The sequence below is a fragment of the Mastomys coucha genome, unplaced genomic scaffold, assembly GCF_008632895.1.
Source record: "Mastomys coucha isolate ucsf_1 unplaced genomic scaffold, UCSF_Mcou_1 pScaffold13, whole genome shotgun sequence".
Classification (NCBI taxonomy): domain Eukaryota; kingdom Metazoa; phylum Chordata; class Mammalia; order Rodentia; family Muridae; genus Mastomys; species Mastomys coucha.
Window position 1 is genome coordinate 20,835,914 of NW_022196895.1, and position 19,727 is coordinate 20,855,640.

The 19,727-nt window shown below is 42.3% G+C and overlaps 1 protein-coding gene across 1 annotated transcript in view; it reads left to right on the forward strand.

Moving 5' to 3' along the window:
• The first annotated feature begins 54 nt into the window (after positions 1–54).
• Positions 55–19,727, forward strand: part of Elp2 (elongator acetyltransferase complex subunit 2) — a 35,117-nt gene continuing 15,444 nt past the window's right edge. The window contains exons 1-13 of the mRNA XM_031365147.1: positions 55–318; positions 2,124–2,202; positions 4,671–4,741; positions 6,980–7,136; positions 7,509–7,586; positions 9,464–9,528; positions 10,069–10,135; positions 10,780–10,917; positions 12,296–12,391; positions 14,783–14,883; positions 15,090–15,221; positions 17,410–17,559; positions 17,801–17,989. Coding sequence (XP_031221007.1) covers positions 181–318; positions 2,124–2,202; positions 4,671–4,741; positions 6,980–7,136; positions 7,509–7,586; positions 9,464–9,528; positions 10,069–10,135; positions 10,780–10,917; positions 12,296–12,391; positions 14,783–14,883; positions 15,090–15,221; positions 17,410–17,559; positions 17,801–17,989 — 1,461 coding nt within the window. The 5' untranslated portion in view covers positions 55–180. The remainder of the gene's footprint in view (positions 319–2,123; positions 2,203–4,670; positions 4,742–6,979; positions 7,137–7,508; positions 7,587–9,463; positions 9,529–10,068; positions 10,136–10,779; positions 10,918–12,295; positions 12,392–14,782; positions 14,884–15,089; positions 15,222–17,409; positions 17,560–17,800; positions 17,990–19,727) is intronic.

The following is a 19,727-nucleotide window of genomic DNA, read 5'->3' on the forward strand; positions in this document are numbered from 1 at the left end:
CCAGCCGACGGGGGCGTGGCCGGGAGGCGTGGCCTGCGGAGCTGGGCGTCTTAGCTCCGCCCCGGCCCCTTCGAAATCCGGACCGGCTGGCGAATGCCGGAGTATCCGCGGCTAGCTAGAGTAGTTCCGCTCTGGGGCGGAAGTGCACGGGAGTGTCTCTGCCATTGACCACCTCGCATCATGGTTTCTTCTGTGCTGGAGGTGTCTCATGTGTTTTGCTGCCCGAACCGGGTTCGAGGAGCTTTGAGTTGGAATACCGGGCACGGAGGACTCCTGGCCTTCGGCACGTCCTGCTCCGTTGTTCTCTATGACCCTCAGGTACGAGGGATTAGGTGGGCTACGGGCCCAGCTTGCAGGCCGAGTGCGCGGTCTTGCAGACTCCGGGAATCTAGGAGGAGAGCCTCCCGAGCGACCTGGGCTCTGCTCTCTCCTGCATCTCCTAGCGTCATCCTCGGGTGACTGTGGCTTGTGATCCTCGAGCTGAAATCCCAAGGATGACATCCTTCTCAGTACCGTTACAAGAATTGAAATGTAGACGTGGGTTAAAGGCACCCGAATTCTTTATCCTCTCTCCCGCCTCCCCCCCCCGCAACATAGTTAACGAACTTAGATTGAATTGCAAGGAAATATAAAGATATTTTAGGTACATGAATGCAGCTTTGAAGGAACTGTGGAGAAAATAGAGAATGGGAGTTTTAAGCTCTGTTTATAAGGCAGGACTTAACCCATGTTTGAAACGTCAGCCAGCTGATTATTATTTAGCAGTTTTCCTATTCAGCTTCTCAAGTGAGTAATTAATGCACGCTACCGGAGTTTAGAACCCTTTCCCTCCGCCCCCCATTACTTTAGGATGGTGCAGTTAGCGTTGCATGGTCCTTGTGTCTGTTGAAAGGCTGTAAACTAAAATGTGGTGTCGATGCATGTCTGTTTCTCACAGTGCTGCATTGTTAAAATTTGATTTTAAATCCCATTTTCCTAAACTTCACAGATACAAAGTTCTATATGAAAAAGTATTCCCTCTAACCTATAGCAGGCTGATCTAGTGGGAGAGACAATGAAATCCATCAGTGCTTTCGGCCTCAGAGGGCTCATTCGTTAGATATATTAAGTTATGCATATCTGCCTGTTCCTTTTTCCTGGCCATGAGAAATTTTGTTTGGTATGCATTTGGCATCAAGTCAGTACTGTTGGTAACAACCGTGGGAAGTGCTCTAAAGAGAGGGTAAATGAGTAAATCTTAGCGGTGGGTGAAGTAAGGCTGCCCACGGATTGGGCAGCTGAGGAGCTGCTGTGAATCTGTAGAACTTGCAGGGATGAGATCTCAAAAGTCTACGCTAATTGTAGCCTCGTGACGTGACGTTGTGTCACTGGTCACTGAGGCTAAAGAAGCTACCACTTGACTAGCCACAACTTTGCATATACTAGTTGTAGATTCCTCAAAAGGAACCATGAATTTGTTTGTTTGTTTGTTTTTGGAACCAGGAATTTGTATACATTAACTGCAGAGTTTTCTTTTCTTTTTTTTTTTTCTTTTTTTCTTTTTTTTACCATTAACCTGGGCTGGAGAGATGGCCCAGCAGTTATGAGCACTGGCTGTCCTTTCAGAGGATCTGGGTTCAATTTCCAGCACCCACATGGCAGATCACAATGTCTGTAATTTCAATTCCAGGGGATCCAACACCCTTACACAGACATACATGCAGGCAAAACACCAATGCATATGAAATAAAAATAAATGAATTAAATCTTTGACTTAATGCATTGTGATAGTATTTTGCTAAGGACTGTGGCTCACAGAGAAGGGACTACTTGCTTATCTTGGAGAGTCAAGACAGGCTTGCTGAGGAGGATTGGGTGAGCAGAACTATGTAGATGAAGATGCAGGGAGCTCAGGTCTTCAGTTATGAATAGGATTCTGTAAGTGATGTGGAAAGGCAGGCAGCCTCTCTAGTGAATGGGTGACTTAAGTTACAGTTAGAGTTGTATGGCTTGAAACGTAACTCTGTCGATGGAATTCTGCTTTTTTTTTTATTGTGTCAAAATACTGATAACTGATTTTTTTACTTCCCGATTCCTTTGTAGCTTCCATTCTAATATACTAATTGCTATTTTTTTCTCTAAAGAAAAAGGTAGTTATTACCAATCTGAATGGTCACACTGCTCGAGTCAACTGCCTGCAGTGGATACGCACAGAGGATGGCTGTAAGTATTAAGCTGAGGAGATTGATCTCAAATGCTCTGTGATAAAGTATGGTTAGTAGTTTTTCTTTCATTGTTTTTCATATTCACTGATGGCTGACTAGTGTTTTTACGTGACTTCAGGCAAAGCATGGATATACCCTGTGCTATGGCTTTTGATTGAAAAACCTGTGAGTGGGGCATAGGTGGAGTTGGCCCAAGTCTGTTTCTGCGGTAGATAGACTATTACTTTATTTAATTAAGACCTTGTATCTCTGTTGAACTTGATAGCACTGTCTGAAAAGTAAGGGACTGTATTGGATCAGAGGACTCTATGTGATCCTGAGATGTGTGAGGCCCATGTTGTTTTCATAATACTAAGAAGTGTATTCATTCACAGGCTGTCATGAGTGTGCCGTGTGGTTTTTCTATCAGCCATACGACCTGTGATACTTAACAGACTAAACAAAGAAGCAGATATGAAGCTTAAGCTGTTTTTTAGCATAGCCAGACATTAAAGAGCCTTGTAGACATGCAACATTGTGCTTTTGTTCTTATTAATTGTTTATGGTTCTAACATTAGCATTCTTTAGCTCCTATGAAAATTCATATTAACCTTTGTCTGAGTTAGGGTTTCTATTGCTGCAGTGAAACACTGTGACCACAAGCAAGTTGAGGAAGAAAGGGTTTATTTGATTTCCAGAGTATTGTTCACTATTGTAGGAATTTAGGACAGGAACTCAAAAAGGGCAGGATCCTGGGAGCTGGAGCTGATGCAGGAGTCATGGAAGGGTGCTGCTTCCTGGCTTGTTTCCCTGGCTTGCTCAGCCTGCTTTCTAATAGAACCCTGGTCCACCAGCCTAGGGATGACACCACCCACTATGGGCTGAGCTCTCCCCCATTGATCAATTGAGAAAATGCGGCCTAGCTGGATCTTATAGAGGCATTTCCTCAACTGAGTTTCCTTCCTCTCCAATGCATAGTCTGTGCCAAGTTGACATAAAACCAGCCAATACAACATATTTTGTGCATCAGTAATTAAATTACTATTTTTTTAAAAGATTTATTTATTTATTATATGTAAGAACACTGTAGCTGTCTTCAGACACCAGACGAGGGCGTCAGATTCCATTACAGATGGTTGTGAGCCACCATGTGGTTGCTGGGATTTGAACTCAGGACCTCTGGAAGAGCAGTCAGTGCTTTTAACCACTGAGCCATCTCTCCAGCCCCATTAGATTACTGTTGCCAGTGGGGTTAGGATACACGCCACACTCAGGGCATGTGGAGAAAGTCCACCTACCTTTTAGGGACTGGGGGTCAGACTCAGGTGGTAGGCTTGTATAACAGGTGACTTTACCTAATGAGCCATCTTGACTGTGTAATTATTATTGTTGTTTTTTAAAGATTTGGTTTCACTGTGTAGCCTTGGCTGGCCTAGAACTCACTATGTAGATCATACCAGCCTCAAATCCACAGCACCCCCCCTTCCTCGTTCTCCTGAGTGCTGGGGCTAAAGGTGTGTGTTCCCAGCCCCAACATCATTGTAGTTTTTAAGTGAACTATTAAGGAGTGTTTTTTTTTAGTTTTAACTTCTAGTACTGACATACATAGCCCACATTCAGAGCTTTTTAGAGTTTTAAGAGTGTGAAGTAGAACACAAATTTAGAATGCTTGACTGCATTGGATTATTCCCCCTCATTTAAGATTCTCTGACTCTAGGATTTTCCATTACCCTATTGGTTGCTGTAAACTCTCAGTCCCGTGGAATGCTCCCAGTTGTCCTCCTGTATCTACTGTCCTGGAGTCCTGTACTCTGAATTAAGTTCCTTCCCATTCTGCATTATGATCCAGGCACAGATGCAGAATTTGCTTGAATTGGTGAGACTTCTTTTTTTTTTTTAATCTGTGATATTAAAAGAAAAAAGCTTAATACATCTAATACCTATCTCATTTGGTAAATCAGAGCAAGTCTTGCACCAAGTCAGTAAACACCACTGTACGATACAAAGGACAGCTTTTAATGTATGTGCAGGACACAGCTGTAAATATATTCATTGCCACCATGACATCAAAGACTAGTAGAATCACCTTATAGGATGTTGCTGTGACATATTCATTTTACCTTCCATTTAAAAGTGATGGTACATCAAATGAATTATATGTTACACTGTAGCCTGTGATCCTCTAATAAGGCTCTATCACCAAATAATTTAGATTTCCTTAAATTCTTGATTATGAAAGTAACTTGATTTAAGAAAAGGTGGTAGCTCATACCTTTAGTCCTAGCACTCAGGAGGCAGAGCCAGGTAGATCTTAGTGAGTTCAAGGCTAGCCTGGTCTAGAGAGGGAGTAGACAGCCAGGGGCTATACAGGGAAACCCTGTCTAGAAAAACAAAAAAACAAAACACAAAAAAAAGCAAGAAGAAAGAAAATAACTAGGTAAAGAAATGGTATGAATGCAAATATTTACTGAGATACAACTTTTCCAGCCCCTTCCACTGAGCTGGTGTCCGGAGGATCTGACAATCGGGTGATCCACTGGCAGCTAGAGAATAATCAGGTCAGTAGCTGTGTCTAATTCTAAGAAATGATATTTACTTTTCACGTTTGAGCTCTCATTTCTGGTTTGTTGTTTTCTTTATTTATGAAGTGCCCTAATTTCTTTCTTATCTATGAATTTCCTATTTTTGCTCATCCATAACCCATATACTTCGTTGTTCTTTTAAATCCAAAGATAAAATCCCAGCACTAAAAAGGGGAAGTGGACACAAAGTCTCACACCTAACCAAGAAGCTATTTGCAATTGATACTTTCTGGGAAAGAGAAAATCAATGGAGTGTCACTGGATCTTTCATACTCTAAGCCAGGCCATGTCCAGGAGTAGCTGGTCAACACAAAACGGACATATGCACAAAAACACATAAACAGTGTACACATACACACTTTCTGAGACAGTGTCACTGTATGTCCTAATCTAGCCTTAAAGACGTGATCACCTGGAAGGCTGGGATTACAGCTGTGTGCAGTCTACCAGCAGAGATTGTTTATCTTCTGAACATCAGGGCTCCTGCACCCTTCCTCAAATTTATGCTTCCATATCTGTGTGCTGTTACTGATCCCTGTGAATTCCCTCATTCAGACTGATCTCATGTGAGCTGTTCTGTTTTTAATAATGACTGACATTTTGGTGTATTGAATGGGTAGCTGCTGCCAGGTGAATATAGATCTGTAGTTGTAAGCGATGTTCCACACAGGGTGATGATGTGATGAGCCTCTCTGATTAGTAGTTGGGTTGTTTCTACTTTTAGGCAAAGATTAATAAAAGCGAAGCACGTAGTTGTGCTGGTTTTGAACATTACCCTGCAGAGTACATGCAGCAGAGCCTTCCTGTTGTGAGTCAAGGACATCATCTTGAGGGTAAAGTGGACTTGAATAACGAAAATCCAAAATGTTCCAAGCCTAGGTGTGTGAACCTGCCGTATCCCTAAACCATGGGTGGCTTTGAGTTGGATTGCAAAGTGGAGGGTTACTGTCTTGTGAAAAATGTAGGGGCTGAGGATTCCAAGTAAGACAAACATTACAGGAGCAACCCTGCCATTCCTGTTAAAATCTCTTAACATTCCTGTTGAATTTAGAGGAGACAGTTTTGGAAATGTTACTAGATAATACATGTGTGCAGAAGAAGAGGGGAAGATCATATTTGAGCATTAGCTTTAGGAGTTTGTGTTTAGTATGGTCATGTGGTGACCTGTATTGTCAGCACTTAACAGGCTGAGGCAGGATTATGAGTTCAAGGTCAGTATAGGCTATACAGCAGAACACTGTCTCAAATTTTTTTGTTTTGGTTGGGCTGGGGTACAGATGAGTGGCAGAGCAGCTGCCTAGTGTGTATGAGGCCCAGGATTTTGCTAAGGAAGGGAGTGCGTCAGTTACTGTGACAGCAGGGCTAACTTAGCATAGGAGAAACAGGAAGAAAGAAGGAGTCTAAAAAAAGCTCTCGGCACTGACAGGTTAGTTACAAAATAAATTGTGACTGTGATGGGCAGGGAGATGAGTAAGTATAACTTCAGTTCTTTCTTAGTGCCCTGGGAGATGGGTGCTTTTACAGAGGAAAATAAGCAAGTAGGAAGATGCAGAACCAGGTGCAGTCATGTCCTGGGAGCTGCTGGCTCTATGACCAGACTTACTGCTCAAGGCCCGCAACACAAGATACAGGAAATAGGGGGCCAAGTGAAGATGGGCTTTGGAGCTATGTGCATTTGAATGAGAGCAGAATACTGCCCCTGCTGGGCCCAGTCTTAGCAGAAATCCAGGGAGAAGTGGGCTCTTATTTTTGAAACCTGTAGATACAGACTTGCAAGACTTGCCTCGTTGCTTCCCAAAGCTCCTAGTGGCGGGTTAGTCAACTGAGGGGAGAGTGAGGCCAGGTGGAGTGGGGTGGGGGTATGAAAGGAATTGGGGTTCAAGGGAAAGGCAGAGCATCCTTGGGACTGGGTACCTCCTCATGCATTTCTGAGTGCACAGAGCTCAGTGCACCTCTCAGCTACACAAGTAGCTGAGGATGACCTTGAACTAATGATCTTCCTGTCTTTGCCTCCCAAGTGTCGGGATTACAAATGTGCAGCTAGCATGTTCTATCTACAGCCTCCTGATCTTGATTTTTTTTTTGAGACAGTCATTTGGTAGCCCAGGCTAGCCTCAGACTTTTATCAGTCTTCTGAGTTCTGGATAGAGACATGAGCCAGCCCAGTTTTATAATTCCTTTGTTCTCATAACACATGTGTCATTCTTGATTCAGGTTTTAAAAACAGTCCGTCTCCAAGGCCATGAAGGGCCAGTTTATGCCGTGCACGCTATTTACCAGAGCGGGCCATCCGACGGCGAGCAGCAAGCCCTGATAGCTTCTGCAGCTTCAGATTCCACAGTGCGACTCTGGTCTAAAAAGGGGTCTGAAGGTAGGTTTGGTAGGCTTTGTAATCTAGGGAAGAGAAATAGAAATAGTGAAAGGAATAGCAACCACAAGAACACACATAAGTTCCAACATTTCAAGCAACATTGGAATGTTATAATTCTAATATGAATGTTTCTTTTTGCCTTTTTCAAAATATCCCTTAACCAAACTATTTGACAAAGTAAATTCCTCCTAATTTTTAAATGAGCTATTTTGTTCTCTCTGATTTTGTTGAAATTTAACAACTTAGTTTCCCAAGATCTCTGAGGCTTGGGGTTGACCTCTCTCCATCTGTCTACTGACACCCCGACCAGTGATACTACACAGCTTCTTTAGTTAGAGAAGCTGAGAGGCAAATGCTTGTTTTGTTTTTCAGTAAAATACCTCCAGACCTTGAACTTCAGGGATGGCTTCGTTCTGGCTGTCTGCCTGTCTATTTTGCCTGGTACTAATGGTGAGTGTCCTGCTATTTATTAAAAGAACGCGTAAAGAAATGTGTGGAGCCTTGACTTTGTTTTTTTTTTTTTTTTTTTTTTAAAGATTTATTTATTTATTTTATGTGCATGAGTACACTGTAGTTGTACAGATGGATGTGAGCCATCATGCGGCTGCTGGGAATTAAACTCAGGACCTCTGCTTGCTCCGGCTCCACTTGCTCCAGCCTGGTTTGCTCCAGCGTAATACACTGTAGCTGTCTTCAGACACTCCAGAAGAGGGCGTCAGATCTCATTATGGATGGTTGTGAGCCACCATGTGGTTGCTGGGATTTGAACTCAGGACCTTCGGAAGAGCAGTCAGTGCTCTTACCCGCTGAGCCATCTCTCCAGCCCCGAGCCTTGACTTTGTATCTGTTACATTTACTTCTCTTGTGCTGGTGATCCAGCTGATAGCCTCACTTGCTAAACAGCTCTCTACACTGAGCTCCCAGCCCTGTATCACACATGCTAAACAGCTCTCTACACTGAGCTCCCAGCCCTCTATCTAAATGCACTTATGAAATAAACTGAGCGTTAAGATAAATGTCTGTAACCTCAGCATTAGGGAGATGGAGGCAGGAGGATCAGGAGTTCAAGGTCAGCCTGGGGTACATGAGACTGTCTCAGAAACAGAACAACAAATAACTGAGATGTTCATAATGTAACGTTTATTACAGTATTCAACACCCAAGTCTAGATCATAAAGCTAAGGACAGCTTTTAGGAATTTAGCTGAGATTTTATTGATTTATTTTTATTTTTATTTTTGACTTAATATATGCTCTAAATTGATATTGCTGCTTATGGAGTTTATCATAGATGTATCTAAATATAATTTTGAGAAAATAGCTCTCTGAAGATTGGACTAAGTGGAAGAGTGCTTACCTGTAGGAGCTTCTTAAGGTGGCGACTCCTCATGTCCTGTGCGATGACTTTGACTTTACCTGCCTCTTTTAGTCTCAGAAAGGGCAGCTGATGTGACACTGTGGTTCTCTTTTCCCCTCCTTTCCCCGGAGGCCAGCCCCCCCACCCCCCACCAGCCAGAGGCATCTGCCCTCGACATCAGGAGCTGAGACTCTGGCTCCATGCTATGCAGAGGCAGCTGAGAAGGTGGTTAGCTTTGTAACACGCACCCTCGGGGTTCCTAACCATTTGTTTGATTGTGTGCTCGTGAATTTTGACATTTAATTCATTCTCAAGCAAAGTCTGAAGTCTTTGAAGTCATCGAACACATAAATGTAAAGATTTCTAATTGGTGACTGATGCTGTGCTCAGAGGCTCTTCATATTCAGCTGGGGTAACAGTTTTTCCTGTCCGTCCTCTGGTGGTGGTGTAGGAATGCACCTTACTTGCTACTTGAAAATTATTTTGGTTACATGACAACTTTTGGAAGTCCTTCTATTTGTGCACTCAGTTTCTAAGGCAGGCTCTCTCTTCATACCATATATTCTAGGATAGATGCCTGCAAACTCTCTGCCAATTTGTCTCTCTCTCATCTTGCCAAGGAGTGCTGGGATTATCGATGCATATCACCACATCTGGCGTTTTTATGTGGGTCCCAGGCATTGAACTCAAGGATTGAAGTCAGGCTTATGTGGCAAACACTTAGCCCATGTTTTCTCCTGGTCTTCTCTGTGTTCATCCCCTCCCTTTCTCTCCCCTTCATCATAATGCACAGAGTGGAGCCACTCACTGACTTAGAGTTTATCAACAACCACTGACTTGAATCATGTACAATGTCCGATTATTCCCGGAGACCTTTTATTAGTTGTGCGATGGTATGGGGAGCAGAAGGCAGTGTCTTCACCCGTGACTGTAGCTTCAGGACTCTCAGCCATGCCTGTTTTCCTTCCCAGTGCCAGTATTAGCATGTGGTGACGATGACGGCAGAATTCACCTATTTGTTCAACAGGATGGCCAGGTAACTAGTGTTTGTACTTGATTTTATTAATGTATCTCTCATACATTACATCCCTCCTTCTTCTTCCCCTACTTCCTCCATCCCCTACCTCCATCTTCCTCCCTAGATGATAACATTTTAGAGATGTTACAGTTCAAACCAGAGTGATCCACAGGGCAATCTTCTCAACAGTTCTGTTAGACGCTCTTTCACGTTATGAACACCACATAACTACTTCCTTGGTCATTGGGCCCAGAGTTATTAGAGGAAAACAGATAACTAAAACCCACAGTACTGCTACCTGGAGGAGAAGAAAGATGCATGCTGGTGTTCCCCGTACACTTTTGAGTGCTCTATAGTACTGAAGTACTCTCCGGTGCTGTTTCTCTCTACACAGAGCGTATGCTTTTCTGAGCTAACGGAGAGCGTCCCAGGAATAGGGTTGGTTAGTTCTAGGCCCTTGTTTCTCTTCATTCTGTAAGAAATTTTAGAATAGTTGTAAAAGTCCAAGTATCTAGCATTTTCAAGGCACACCTTACTGACTGACTGTTATCTTCCTAGTTTCAGAAAGTGCTTTCTCTCTGCGGACACGAGGACTGGATAAGAGGCGTGGAATGGGCAACCTTTGGTCAGTCTGAACTTTTCCTAGGCGTGAACATGATGGGAACAAGTTTATGTTAGTCCACAAAAGCAGCCTTTCCTGCTTTAGTTCCTTAGTTCTCTTTGTGTGCTACGTTGTCTGCTGTCCCACACAGAAAGGGGACTTAAAAGGTGTTGTTAAAAGGAGCACACATACTATGACATGCATCTGGAGATTGAAAGACAGCACCGGGGGGTTGGGAGCAGGTTTTCCTTTCACCTTGAGTCCCAAGATCAAAGTCACAGGGGCTTGGCTGAAAGTACCTTTGTCTACTGAGCCATCTCAGTGGCCCAGAAAAGGGTTCTTTAACCTATTTGTTAACTTCTGATTGCGTGGTAAAACATGAGATAAATTGACACTTGCAGAATGACAGTAGTTGTCTTATTTATATGTACATGTTCTTGAAGAGTTCTTTCTAGAACTTCATGACCTAGCTGTGGAGAACCACTAGTTATATGCATATTTATTAACATTGTGTGTATGTTTACCAGTGGCATTAAAAATGAATGCCAGTCAAATAAATGAAGGATAAAGAAACAAAGTCTAATGTTTTTGGATCTAGAAATATATACCATCTTACACCTAAATTTACTGTGTTTTAAAAAGTAATGTAGTATGTATTCTCTAATTAGGTAGAGACCTTTTCCTCGCAAGCTGTTCACAGGATTGCCTAATAAGAATATGGAGACTGTATATGAAACCAGCATCTTTAGAAACCAAGGATGACAGTATAAGGATGAAGGAAAACACATTCACTATAAAAGATGACGGTGAGTAACAGTGAGGGGTCTGGTGTAGCGGTGCCTAGCTCTGCTAGCTCTTTCATTTGTCTGGGTGAAGGGCAGCTTTTTATTTTTATATGAGATCTGTTATTTTTCATGTTTAAAACATTTTTAAACTGTAATTAGTCCAGTCTTTTTAGTTACTGAAGGGTATGCTTAATGTTTATCAATGAATTAATTTGTGAAATGGTACAAGCATAGCATAAGAAGGCCCCTAAAGGAGGAGTATGAATCTGGTCCTGTTGGAGTACAGTCATAAGGGACAAGCTAAGTTATTTACATTTCAGTGGTATGTGTAATTCAGATTTTCTTACGGTATTAGATGTAATGGATTGTTGCATAATTACAGTTAATAGACAGGGTTCCCCACCCACAGTTCCTATGGGAATGTTGTATGATGGAGATGTATTTGAGTTTGCTGGTCCTCATTAGACCTTCTCTAGGTCTACTGTTCTTGGTTAGTCTTAGTTACAAAGCCTGTTAGAGTTGTGACTTTGTGAGCAGTTATATAGGGAAAAACCAAGAAACTATATAGCCAACATAAATCACTATGTTAAATATGAAAATTTTCATGTATATGTTTTTAAAGTCTATAATAGGAATTTAGTTTTCCTTATTTTATTAAGTAGGGAAATAAAGAGGCTGACTTACCTGCTTTTACTATCTATCTATCTGAATGAATGAATGAATAAATAAATAAATAAATAAATAAATGAATGAATGAATGAATGAATGACAGGGTTTCATACATCCCAGGCTGGTCTTCCTAACTCCTGAACCTCCTCCTACCTTCTGAATGCTGTTGCTGTTAGAAGGCTATGCACGCTGCCCTGTTAATGTGACATTGGGGTGGAAGCCAGGGCTGTGGTGTGCCAGGCTTGCACTCTCTCACCTGAGTTATATCCCCAGCCTTGTTTTTACTTTAATGCTTTTTTTGTTTGTTTGTTTGTGCTGGAGATTAAACCCAGGGCTTGCACATGCTAGGCAGAGCACAGCTGATCTACAGTACAGCCCTAGTTTTGAGCTAACACATAAGAATTGTACATGTGATATTTCAAAATGTAATGATGTGTGATTTTGCTCTTTAATTGTTGTGTAACAGCATTTTTAGGAATATTTCAAATAGTAAAATATATTCTTAATTCTCTAAGGTAGAGAAAAATGTAGGAGAAAATTTATTTTTAGCTTTTTCTCTAGTGGAAGAGGTTAATGAGGTTTATGGGCTTTTTGTTTGTTTGTTCTTTTTGTTGAATTTGGATTATGTTCTGTTCTAATTTCTTGACATAATTACACAACAGACTTGACTTTACAAGTGTTCTTTTTGGGAGAGCTATGAGGAAGGGTCTCTGAGTTGCTTCTGTTGTAGGTGTTAGAACAACAGTTGCGATTACCCTGGAGACGGTGCTGGCTGGACACGAAAACTGGGTAAACGCAGTTCATTGGCAGCCTTCATTTTACAAAGGTAGGAGGACAACCAACAGCTCTTGCTTTATTACCTGTAAGTGGGGATTGCTTTGAGTGTAACTGCGGTCATAAATGAGAGAGAGGCGTTTGGCCTGTGTAGTCAGTGTGCTGACGCCGGCCAGCTGCTGCAGGGTGCCGACACTGCCTCCCTGCCGACTGTTTAACGTTTCTGTGCAGTTCGAGAGTTTAAGGAAAACTGACTCAAGCCAACCTCACCTGAACCTTCACTCTCTTGATAGCGCAAGGGGGTGCCCCTGAGAGGCAGTTGGTAGGAAAGCAGCACAGTGCAGAGGGGGTGCCCCTGAGAGGCAGTTGGTAGGAAAGCAGCGCAGTGCAGAGGGGGTGCCCCTGAGAGGCAGTTGGTAGGAAAGCAGCGCAGTGCGGAGGGGGTGCCCCTGAGAGACAGTTGGTAGGAAAGCAGCACTTTCCCTTCAGTCTTGGCCCTTCCTCTGTGTATGAGGCAGAGTACCATGTTGAGGCTGGTGCTGCTGTAAAGCTGAGGAAGGCAAGGCTAGTTCTCTGACCCAGGAAAAGCGATCATCAATGCCCAGGTGGTCAGCACTCAGTCTTAGGTAGTGCATGTCTGCCGTCGCGTCTTCTTTACCTTCATGCTCCTCAGCCAGCTCCAGTGTTTGTGCCATACAGCCTTGCTTAGTGGTCTCCATTCCAACCCATAACCCCTCCACTTTTCCTGACCCATGTACGCTACTGTCATGAACACAGCTGTCTGCACCTGCTCTGGTCCAGGCCCCACTGTTTACCATCTCTGTAGCTTAGAGCCTACTAGCTGTGTAATTTACTTTTTCTGTTCTAGCAAGCCAGGTTTAATTTAAAACTAAAAAATAATCTTGGGCTGGTAAGATGGCTCAGCGGGTAAGAGCACAGACTGCTCTTCCGAAGGTCCTGAGTTCAAATCCCAGCAACCACATGGTGGCTCACAACCACCCATAATAAGGTCTGATGCCCTCTTCTGGTGTGTTTGAAGATAGCTACAGTGTACTTATTTATAATAATAATAAAAAAAATCTTTGGGACTGAGTAAGCGGGCTCTACCTGAGCGAGTGGGGGCCAACTGGAGCGAGCCTCAGAGCAAGCAGAGGTCCTAAAAGTCAATTCCCAACAACAAGATGAAGGCTCACAACCATCTGCACAACTACAGTGTGTACTCATATACATAAAATAAATAAATCTTCTAAAAAAAATGATCTTATTGCACATGACGGTGCCATGCCTGTGATTCCTCGTGCTGAGGCAGGAGGATTGCAGGTTTATAGCCAGACTGAACTACATAGTAAAACCCCATTTCAAAAAAAAGGAAAGAGTGAGAGCTGAGCATGGCTGTGCAAAGTTTAATTCTAGCAGCAGGGAGCTGAGACAGGAGGATTATAACATCAAAGTCTAGCTCATCTTGAATAGTTAACTACACAAGTAAAAAGGGAGAAAAACTGTATACTTATATTTGCTCATTTGAAATTGTATTTCCACTAGTAAAAATAAGAGGAATGGGGCTGGTGTGATACATCTGATGCCCTTTTTGGACTTCAAGGGCACTGGCATTCACACACATAGATGGATAGTTAATTTAAAAAAATCTTTAAATAAATAGTTAAAATAGTCAAAAAGGGGCTGAAGATAGTTGAGTGACTAAGATCCAGCATTGCTCTTGCAGAGGACCCAGGTCAGTTCCCAGCACCCGTGTCAGGTGGCCAGCAACTGTAAGTCACAACTCCAGGGGGTTTAGACACCTCTGCACATGCCAACATAGAGATGCACTACAGACACATTAAAAATAGTTTAAAAATAGTAAAGAAAAAACTTTTAAAAATTTATTTAAAATAATATGTGTCATTTTGAAAACTGACATTAGTTTTTCTGTAGTTCTACAGCCTGTGTCCCTTTTAAGCTTTTCTTCTATTGAGAGGAGACACAGTAATAGGTCAGTGTGTGTCAGTCCTGGGCGTAGGAATAAAAATTCCATGTTTATATAGTCATGCACAATATTGTTGTCATTGACAAAACTCAGTACTGGTATGTACTTACCCTTCTGCATCACACTTTTGTACATGCTTAAGAGATATAGCCATATTGGTTCATGTAGTACTGATTCATTACCCTGTAATATTCCACAGTCTGAATATATCACAACTTGTTTGTACTAGGGGTAGATCTTATGGCTGTTTGTACAATCTCAAAGTGTAGCCCAGGCTGGCTTTGGGCTTGAAGCTGTTGTCCTGCCTCAGCTTCCTAAGTGCTGGGTTATAGATGAGAGCCATCACACGTGCCTTTGCAGGCTTTGCTGTGGGAGTCAGTGTGCTATCTGTCCTTCTCTTTTGTCCTGGCAGTCTCAAACTCTGCCTCTTGATCATCTAAAGACAGTTTTTCTCTTCAGATGGTGTTCTGCAGCAGCCAGTGAGACTGTTGTCTGCCTCCATGGACAAAACCATGATTCTCTGGGCTCCAGATGAAGAGTCAGGGGTTTGGTTAGAACAGGTAGGATATGGATATTTAAGAAATACAAAATGGAGCTTTTTAAGAGTCAGTATATATACCCCAAATCTATATTCCTAGAGCTGTAAATATTTACTCTTTGTATACATTGCACATTAAATGAATGTAACTTACTCTCTAGACTCCTTTTCTAGTGTGAGAAATGAACCTGTTGATTGATTGATAACTGTTTTTCTGTTCTTGTGTAGGTCCGAGTAGGTGAAGTAGGTGGAAATACCCTGGGGTTTTATGATTGCCAGTTCGGTGAAAATGGCTCCATGATCATCGCTCATGCATTCCACGGAGCACTGCACCTTTGGAAACAGAGTACAGTAAACCCAGTACGAGCATATGGACCTCTCACTGACTTGTGCTTTCCTAGTAGGCACATTGAAGCAGAAATGACATTCATTTCTAAAGATAGTCTGTGGTATTTATACTAGGTTAGAATTTGGGCTTTCCTAGGAAGAAGAATACAGACTTGTATAGCAGTGTGACAGTATTGAATGATGCTCTTTATGTGAGTCTGCAGTGGCTCAGTGGCATTGGCCCAGCTTATGTGAGGCCCTGGGTTGTGTGTTCTCTCCCCTCCCCCAATCATGTACAGATGAAACTCAGGGTCTGGATGCTATATAAGTGATTTGTAAATTTATCAAACTAAAGAAATAAGGATATTTGGTGAAATGTAACTTGTACCTTGAACACATATCTCATACCTTCCTATTTTAATATATTTTGCAAATTTTTGTGTGTTTGTTGGTGTGCATGTGCAAGTGTGTTGGTATGCTGGTGCAAAGGTTAGAAGACGACCTACAAGACCATGCCCTCCTGTTCTGTGGGTGGCACTTGGGTCAGCTGTCAGCATGCGTGGTGGCTAGTGCCTTTATTTGCTGAGCCATCTCACTAGACCAGTAGCTCCCTTTATAAAGTAAACTCATGGGTTTGCATCAGTTTTAGTTTGTGGCCTTGGTACTAATCCCCTCTGAGGTTTTAACTTCTTGATCTATTGGAGAGTTTGTCTGCCAGCCTCCATTTTGATTTAGCCTTTAGGATTATTTCCACAGTTAAAAACAGCCACTAAGTCTATGACGTTGTTAGTTTAGGAACTTTTTTTTAAGGTTTACTAATTATTATTATTATTATTATTATTATTATTATTATTATTATTATAAATGAGTACACTGTAGCTGTCTTCAGACACACCAGAAGAGGACATCAGATTTCATTACAGGTGGTTGTGAGTCACCATGTGGTTGCTGGGATTTGAACTCAGGACCTTAGGAAGAGTAGTCGGTGCTCTTACCCGCTGAGCCATCTCACCAGTCCTAGGAACTATTTTTTTAAGGCGAACTCTTATTTCCTTAACCCAGCTGGTCTTTGAGGACCTTTGCAGACAGAAAGTACAAGATGAGGAAGGAGGCACTCAAGTCTGAAAACAGTCTCACTGTGCCTGTGTGTAGGATTTACACATGTAGGGTGAGGGGGTTTAAATGGACCTGGGTTTTTAGAAGAGTGTTAGACTGTCAGCCAAACTGAGCTCACAGAGTTCCTGCAGCAGCCTTCACGAGCTGTTCATTTATAATCAAGATTAATTTTAAGATCTATTTTATGTGTCTGTGTATGGGTATGTGCATGTATATACAGGGGCCAGTGGAAGCCAGAAGAGGGTGCTGGACTTGTTGGAACTGGTGGTTGTAAGCTGGCTGACATGGGTGTTGGGTACTGCACTTGGGTGGTCTGGAAGAACAGTACAGACTCCTGACCACTGAGCTGTCTCTCCAGCCCAGGGCTGATTTTATGAATAAGTAGAGTGTTTCTATTGGAAGACTGTACTGATAATTCCAAAGTTCTGTCTATAACACTCAGAGCCTGCTATAAACACCCATTAGAGCTTAACTTTACAACCCGCACTTGTACAGTAGGGAATTAATATAATTTCTCTGCCATATGTCCTTATAAGATATAACTTAGTTTAATTATTGAGCCAGCATGCTAGTGCATGCTTGTAATTCCAATGCTTGGAAGCAGAGATAGGAATATCAAGAGTTCAATGCCAGCCTCTGGAGTAAAGTATGTTTGGGGCCAGCTTTGATTATATGAGGCCCTATTTCAATAAAACAGAAGAAAATATTGACTATATTCATTAGACTTGACTTTAAGCAAACTTGGTTCCATAGTTAATTTCATTTTCCTCTTACTTGAGTTTATTGAAAAAGAGGCTGTCATTGTCTATATACTTCATGAGTATAAACTCTCTTAGCCCTCCTAATTCATTTGCATGGTGGTCATTATTTAATACCTGTTATTACAGGAGAGTTTATAGACAGGTAACATCACACTATCTGGCTGCTGAGAAATTTCCCACAATTACTGTTTCAAAGGATACAGCACACAATTGGATGTTACAGTTTAATGTGGTTGGATGGGAAACAGCTCCTTTTATTTTATGACCTGGTCCTGAATATTTAACAGTTTCCTCTTGGTGGTCCCTGCTTATTTTTCTTATGTGTGTACTCATTTTCATTGCAGAGGCAGTGGGCTCCAGAGATTGTCATTTCAGGACACTTTGATGGCGTCCAAGACCTAATGTGGGATCCAGAGGGAGAGTTCATCATCACTACCAGCACTGATCAGACAACTCGTCTTTTTGCTCCATGGAAGAAGAAGGACCAATCACAGGTGAGAAGTCTCCCTCCTTAACTCAGGGCCTTCCTTCCCCTTGGCGTTTCCCAAATGAGCAGCCTGCATTAGGACGTTCAGGTTGAGGCTACCGTGCGATGTCATTGCACACCACTGGATCGTTGGCAATGGGAACTACGGGGCACTAGCAAGTTTTATATCCTGTATTTTGCTTGTTGAAGAGGACTGAGTTTTGAAGTGTGCACTCGTTTTCATTTTACGTGCTGTGTTTTAACCCTAGGTCACTTGGCATGAGATCGCAAGGCCTCAGATACATGGATACAACCTCAAGTGTTTGGCAATGATTGATCGGTTTCAGTTTGTGTCTGGAGCAGATGAAAAAGTTCTTCGTGTTTTTTCTGCTCCTCGGAATTTTGTGGAAAATTTTAGTGTCATTTCCCGACAGTCACTGAGTCACATGCTCTGTGATGTGAGTATTTTCTAGTTTAGATATAGCATATAGGTAGAGAAGTTAAATCATGTTTCAGGTTTCATAGACTTTTATGCGAGCCGTGGCATGTAGTGGATGGAGAGGTGACTCAACAGTGAAGAGCATTCGCTGGCCCTGCAGAGGAGCTGCGTTTTGTTTTCAGCACCCATGTGTGGTGGCTCACAGCCTTCCTTGACTCCAGTTGCAATTTGGTGCTTTCTTCTGACCTCCATGGGCACCAGGCACATATGTGGTGCACATATGTACATACATGTGGGCTAAACACTCATGCACAGAGAAAATAACTCTACAACAAATAAATAAATACAGATCTTTGTGTAACAAATGGGTTCAAGACTCTAAAGCAGCAATAGCATTTTCAGTGATACGATGATAACATGGCTGCCATATGTTGTCTCTACAGTAGGTGACTAGATCAAGTGATGGGCAAGTCCTATGTTGGTAAAGATTCCAGTCTTTCTGAAGGGCAGAAGTGGTGCACTGAACTAATGGGATAGGAAGAGTTCATTGATGCACCTTTTTTTTTTTTAACTTTTTTGAGACAGTGTCTCATTATGTAGCCTTGACTGAGCTCTAATTTACTGCGTAGACCAGGCTGGCCTCAAACTTGTCTTAAGAGATCCACCTGCCTTTTCCTACCAAGTGCTGGGATTAAAGGTATGTGCTACCACTTCTGGCCTAATAACTACGTCATATGACAGGAAAATAAGTTGTGGAAGAAAGAGTTCACCAATTAGAATAATGAGCAATTTTTTAAAAAAAATTAAAGTCTATGATTTGTATGTATTAGTGTCTTGCCTGTATATATATGTCTGTGTACCATATGAATGCAGTACCCTAAAAGGCCAGAAGAGGGGGATCTCCTGGAACTAGAGGTACAGATGGTTGTAAGCCACCATGTAGATGCTGGGGATAGAACACGGGGTCTCTGTGGAGAGCAGCCAATGCTCCCAACCACTGAGCTATTGGTCTAGCCCCAGGGAAAATGTTTTACTGGGACATTTTAAAATTTTTGTTTGTTTATATCTGCTTTTTACATAAGATTTGGGGTACTTAGAAAAAAATATTTGAATTTGGATTTAAAATACAGCTGGGGTTACTTAGCATGTACATGGTCCATAGTTCTAGTGCTGAAGAAAACAAATGACATGAGATGTATTATAAGATTATGAAATAAGTAGTGTATGCCTTTAATGCCAGCACTTGGAAAGCAAAGGCTGGCAGATGTGTATGAGTTCAAGGTCAGCCTGGTCTTCATAGTGAGTGTTAGGTCAGCCAAGGCTATGTAGTGAGGCTTGTCTCCAAAAAAAAACCAAAGAAGGAAAGGAAGGAAGGAAGGAGGAAAGAATAATAAAGTAGTGGAAATCAAGTGGGAAGACGGTTGGTTATAGAGAATAGTTCTATTGCACATAAGTGCCTGTTTATACTTTATTTCTAAGAATTGATCACAGGTAAAGGTAGTGGTGTGGGTGAGGGAAGCAGGAGCTGTTGAAGAGGGAACTGGAGAGTTGAAGGAAAGTGCTGGAGGGCTTTAGGTGGCAGGTAGTAATCGCTCCTATTGGTGCTATTGGATGAATAGCATGAGAAGCATTGTGGAAGAAGAGGATTATGTTGGAGCCCAGAGTGTGAGGGGGAATCAGCAGCAGTGTAGGGAGGGCAGGAGTGGGGTGGGGAAGGCAGGAGTGGGGTGGGGAAGGCAGGAGTGGTGTGGGGAAGG